The sequence below is a fragment of the Pteropus vampyrus genome, unplaced genomic scaffold (assembly GCF_000151845.1).
Source record: "Pteropus vampyrus isolate Shadow unplaced genomic scaffold, Pvam_2.0 Scaffold91, whole genome shotgun sequence".
Lineage (NCBI taxonomy): Eukaryota > Metazoa > Chordata > Mammalia > Chiroptera > Pteropodidae > Pteropus > Pteropus vampyrus.
The window spans coordinates 4,877,302-4,883,654 of NW_011888872.1; the positions used below are offsets into that span (position 1 = coordinate 4,877,302).

The window sequence follows — 6,353 nt, forward strand, 5'->3', positions numbered from 1 at the left end:
TTCCTCAGCTGATACCTTTTTCTCTTTTTTTGCCTTCTTTTGGATTATTAGTTGAATGTTTCATGATTTCATTTTTCTTCTTTGTTGATTTTTGAGCTATAACTCTTTGTTGATTTATTTTGGTTGTTGCTTTAATGTTTATAGATTATATCTTTAAGTTATCACGTTCTACCCTCAAGTGATGTTATACCACTTGATGTATTGTATAAAAACAGTATAACTAAATTCTTATGTTGATAGCATATATCATTTCTGGTCTTCATTTTGCTTTGTGTAGATTTATATTTCTATCTGGTATTATCTTTCTGCTTGAAACACTACCTTTAACATTTTTTATAGTGCAGGTGTGCTGGTCTGCTGATGGTATATTCTTTCAGCTTTTTAAAGTTTCTTCTGGAGGCTCTAAGGAGGGGTTCATTCAATACTTCTCTCCTGTCTTCTAGGTCACTGTCAGCAATTTTTGGTATTCCTTGGCTTGTAGACACATCACCCCAGTCTCTGCCTTAGTTTTCACATAACTTGTAATATCTAGTCATTATCCAAAATATAAAATTTAATCCATAATAAGCATTAGTTAAAAATTACAAATATGTAATTTTAGATTAGAATTTTTTAGAAAATGTGAAGAGATGAAAATAATATGAAGCAAACTATTATTTTAAGCATTTGATTTAAAATTTTTTCTTCTCTTTGTAGCTGTTGGAAAAATTAGAGGAAAGCCTTTTCCCTTACTCTTATTTTTTGAGGCTATCTTTAGTACAAGTCATGCTCATAGACGTCCTATTGATGCAATACTAACCCTGGAAGGAATCAAATGCGGATTATCTGAAAAACGTTTAGATTTAGTTATCAATTGGGTCACCCAGGAAAGGTAAGCAAAATTAAACTTTTAACTTAATTTTGATATTTGGTTAATGAAGTTGTTTTCAAAATTTAATAGTTTTCTTATCAATACATTATATGAGCATTTATTTCAGGTCCCTATTGCAATTAATCTGTCAGAAAGTATTTACTAAGCATTCACGGAGTAATGGGCCTAGTTACAATTGGTCAAGAGTTGACTTATGGCAGTTCACCAGGTGATTCATGATCACCTAATGGCGGAGGGAAGTTGATCAATAAGGATAGAAAAGGATTGATCAGTATCATGCTGCTCAGAGGGATAAGGCAGAAACTTGGTTCTAGACAGTCTGTGGGTACATGTAAAGGTTAAACCTAGGAGAAAACTTATAAGCAGGAGAAACACAGACCAAGGTAGCATTTAGGAGAGTATACAAACCAGAAAGGACAGACAGGAGATAGCTTTGGAGTTGGGTCTCAGCATAGACTGGCATGTTTATACCAGGGCTCTCTTAGGTTGGGTTCCCTGGAACCAAAGCCTGAGACAGGAATTTGGATGCACATGATTGATAGAGGGAGACTTTCTGAAGAAAACCCTATGAGGGAATAAATGAAGCAGAATAGGGGAGGGGAAAGAGCCAAGCAAAGGTGTGACCTCAGGCAAGTTCTGTTCTTGGCCTTATTTATAGAGGAATGGTTCTGGAACATAAACCACACCACAGAGCTGTTCTCGCTTGAGGACAGGGGCCAGATTTCTATACCTATTGGTTGCTCAAGGGCTCTGGGGTGCCTGGAGGAGGTGGGAGTGTATAACTCTTGGGTATGGTGGCTCCCACTAACCATGGGCAATAAGGGAGAGACCTGTGAGCCACTGACAGCCAATACCCAGAGCAACTAAGGAAGGTAATACTGGCAAAGTAAGCAGGATTCGGGCAGGATGGCAAAACAGCATCTACCTTAGCCATTCATTTACACAACACAGATCTATTTGCTTCTCACATTAAGTTCACTTTTTCCAGGCACAACTTCTCCAGGATTCTGTCGTCATAATTCTGGGGAAAACTTATGAGAGGAGAGTTAATGGGATGAACTATAGCCCTTATCCTTACAACTGGTCCTAGGGCTGTAGTTTGTTTTTTACATTATTGATATAACTTACATATAATAACCTATACATATTTAAAGTATACAATTTGATGAGTTTTTTTTAATCACATTATGGAGATATAATTGATATAATGAACCACACAAATTTAAAGTGTACAATTTGACAAGTTGTTTCATGTATACACTCATGAAGTCATCACAGTATCTCTTTATAATACTTTCTTCTTCCGTTCACCCCTTCATTCCACCTTCTTTCCCATCTCCAGCTAACCACTGATCTGCAAGAGTCTTCTTAGAGTTGAAATTAGGGGTGGGGAGAGCCAAGAAGAGTGCTTTAGGAAAGCACAGAGGGTATGAGGAGGTGATTAGGGGAGGAAAAAGGGGAGAGATTCCCAGGCTCATTTTCCAGACTGTTTTTCTTTCTCTTTTTTCCTTCAGGGCCAATTTCATTCTTTTGGGGCTTGACTCTCCTCCTTCTTTTGGTTAATTTTTCTTTTTAATCGTATTCCAGTTTCCTGATCATCCTTCTGGGAAATAACAAGCCGAGGCAGAGCAACCTCTGTCCTCAACTCTGGCCTTTTTTCAGGTGGAACAGCATCATGACAGTGACCACTTAAAAAAATACAATAATAGTATTAATACAAGAAATAAATACTAAAATACCAGTATTATCATGTTGGTTCAGTAATAGAGTCCCAAGAAAGACCAAAATAATTACTCGTCCAGCCTCAGGAAAATGTGGCTGTAGCTCTCAAAACCTGTATTTTAGTATCAAAATGTAGAAGTCAGGGAATTGCTTACTAAATAATTAATTTATACTCAGAAGCTGCTTTCTGATTTTGGATCTACCCTCTCTGCTGCCCACCTCAACAAACACAAAGGATTTTCTTTACTGAATTTTCAGTAAGGAGACATTTTGTAGGGGTTTTCAGGGTTTCATGTTATTGTTATTGGCATTTTGTTATTTGTATACAGGTTCTGCTATTATGTGATTCCTATTATTCTGTAGCTATTAATTAAAAATATAACTAAAGCACAATTTCCATACAACCAGTAATTAGAAGTGATAATCATATCCAAATGTTTTTTGGCTTATGCTGATGGTTTCTAGGTTACTGTGATAGTTCACTGCAATTGTGTTTGAAGATTGTGTGTTAAATATGATGACAAGTGAAATCTATTCAATTGAGCCATCTCAAAAGAACTACTTCTTTAACATCTCCTAATAGACACAGTTATGTCCTTTTTTTTCCCTGTTGCTTCTTACATACTGTAACAATTTAAAAAATAACACTGGTGTCGCTTTCTCTGTTTCCCTTTTAGTACACATGCTTGCAAGATCTATCACTAATTTTAAGCCAAAATTTGTTTTCACTACCTTTAACTAACATTTAATAAGCTTTTTACACTCTACAAGATTTAGAATCTAGATAACTGCTGAAAACCATTGAGACTCTCTATAAGAAAATTTTTGTTTTTCTTATAATTTGGAATCCTGCCAGTCTTTTCAGGAGAATTTTAATGTTGTTTGTAGATTTTTAAAAAAAACTTGAGCTCAGTTTCACTAAAATGTCTTCCCCTAATGGATACGTGCTGATCATTTTTGTTCTTGTTGTTAAATTTTTGTTATGTTTAATTTCTCCTATATCAATTGCCTGTTAACTTGGAATTCTTACAGACCATAGAAAATCCAGTTCCACTGTCCTGAATTTTCAAATATTTCATTCTCATCTTCTCATCGAGAACTCTCTAATGTGCACCTTATTGATCTACTTGCTCTAGGCTCACATTTTCTGAGGAGGCTGGGGATGCGATTTGTGATTATGGGGAGCAAAATCTTTATATCAAGGCCAAGTGCCTGGCTTTAGCTCAGATTATCTACAGTGAATGTAACCTGCACAAGAAGGCTCTTCTTTGCATGTGTAAACAGGGTCAAATTCACAAGGCCATGGAATACATACAACAATTCAAGGAGTTTACTTACTGTAAGTGAAAATGTACTTGTATACATTCAAATTCTGGACTTTAATTGTAAGATCACCCATGATAGTAGGCAATATTTTGGCTTTACATTAATTATAAGGTCTGTTTTACGTAAACTGATAAGTAGATTTCTTTTGTAATTCCAGTAAAATGGTTAAGCTGAAACTGCTTGATTTTCATGCTCTTCATTCAAATACATTATGTATTTCCTCAATACACAAACATTTAGCAAACTGGATGTTCCTGAAGTATACAATTTTAAAGATAAATTTTACAGATATGCTGGACCATGCTACTTAAAGGACTTTAAAAAACAACTTATTTGTTATGTATAATGTTCCAAACTATGATATAAGCATTAGAAATGAAGAATTAGTGAAATAAAGTTTATTTCAAAATTTTGAAACACCGAGGTTGGAACTGGGCAGTGATCTGAGAGAACTGTGGACCTTTTGGGGTGACCTTTGTTGAATGAGCTGATCTCGTACTATGAATCTAGTTGAGCGGTAATCTCCCCATACCCCAGCCCTATGTCAGTCTCGATTTGCAGGCTGCGTACCCCAGTTCTAAGAAGCTGCAAAATGAAACAAAACAGCGCACTTTTACGTCACATTTTTTTCCCCAGGAAAAATGATCTTTTATGGCTGTTGAATCTGATCATTTTCAAACAAAATAAATTGACTTTTACTTAGAATCTTTTTTTAAGTTACTAATTTTTTTGATTCATCATATAACAGCATGCCTGGTACTATTACTGTAATAATAGCTAATAGTTTGGCTTTTACATGCATTATCTCACTTAATCCCTATGTTAACTCAATGAAGCAGTTTTTATTATTATCCCTGTTTTATGAAAAATATGTTTCCACAGAGAGGCTAAGGCATGGAGAAGTAAGTAATTTACCTACCTACACATAACAGAATCTGGCATAGTAGGTACTACTCAATATTTATTGACTGAATTATATATTTTATTATTAGTATCTAAGTAAACAGATTCAGTTTCTGTATTGATTGTTTTTCCATAAGTAATAATTATTTTAGTCAGGGTTTAAACATAGAATTTAGGTTTTAATTACTTTTGGAACATGATTGATTCATTATCATGTTATTCTATTCCTCTAGCAGTGCATTACACTCTAAAATAAACATATATTGTAATAATTAAAAAGTAATACACTTTTATATAATTAGAACCTTGATATTTATCCACAGAATTTATTTAGCATAACATCATAAGATGAAAATAATAATTACCTGAGAAAAATTAAGCTTGAAAGAGAAACACTGAAAAATTACTTGCTTATTTTACTTTTTAATGAGAAACAAACACAGCTTTCCAAGGTATCATCTTTGGCCTTGGGACAGATACAGTTTGTTAATACTTTCTGGTTTCAGAAAAAAGTGTTCTCTCTCAGATTTAGACTATCACTTTTATATTTACAAATTTAAGAAAAACATTGAAAACAAAACAAAACAGAAACAGAAAAGTTCTAAGAAAGTCTTTTGTTCCAAAAGCGTAAATCTGACTAATAGAGCATCAGTTTTAGAGGTAAAGATTCTTTTTGTTTTGTCCCTCTAATAATTTCTAGAATAAAGCCTGAAATGATTTGTTTGTTCATATTCTCCATTATCATAAAACACGTAAATGAACCTATCTGGAAACTGGGTTATTCTAGATCTGAGGCTCTCAAACTTTCTGGTTTCAGGTTCCTTTACAGTTTTAAAAAGCATCGAGATCCCAAAGAGCTTTTATATATATTGGTTATAGCTAATGATATTTATCTTATTAGAAATTAAAGAAGTATAAATTAGTAGTTGATAGATGGTCAGCAGTAATATATTGGCTAGGTGGAAAAAAGGAGAGAAAGAAGAGTTAGGGGAATCGTTTTATAAACTAAATGTCTAACCATCGTACTGTATACTCAAAACTAATAAAAAAATAGAAATTAAAACAAAAAATTGTAAGTTATTCATTTAAAATAACAACAATAAACTCTTTACATGTTATCATAAGTGAAATATTTTTATAAAAGATAACTTTCCAAAAACCAAACAATTTTATGAAGAAAGTGGCATTGTTTTATATTTTTGCAAATCTCTGTAATGGCTGGTTTAATAGAAGATAGCTGGCTTACCATATTTGCTCCCATATTTTGAGAACCACTATTCTAAGTATTTGTGAGTTAAACAAATACCATAGTTGGTATATAGGCCCTTATAATATTATTAAAACAGAATATACACGAGATAAATTATGACCGATAACATGTCAAACTAAGGAACAAGGAAATGGATTCCAAAGTGTCATAAGCAGGGAAAAGGTCATGAGATTTGAATGTGTGTCCTTTCTGATTAATCTTGTACATAATTGAGTAGATATTGGTTAATCAATTTTTGGAAAAGAGGATTTGATAACTGAT

The 6,353-nt window shown here is 33.5% G+C and overlaps 1 protein-coding gene across 1 annotated transcript in view; it reads left to right on the top strand.

Annotated features, from left to right (window-relative positions):
* Positions 1-6,353, top strand: part of CLHC1 (clathrin heavy chain linker domain containing 1) — a 30,578-nt gene that overhangs the window by 21,069 nt on the left and 3,156 nt on the right. The window contains exon 10 of the mRNA XM_023532867.1: positions 3,730-3,932. Coding sequence (XP_023388635.1) covers positions 3,730-3,932 — 203 coding nt within the window. The remainder of the gene's footprint in view (positions 1-3,729; positions 3,933-6,353) is intronic.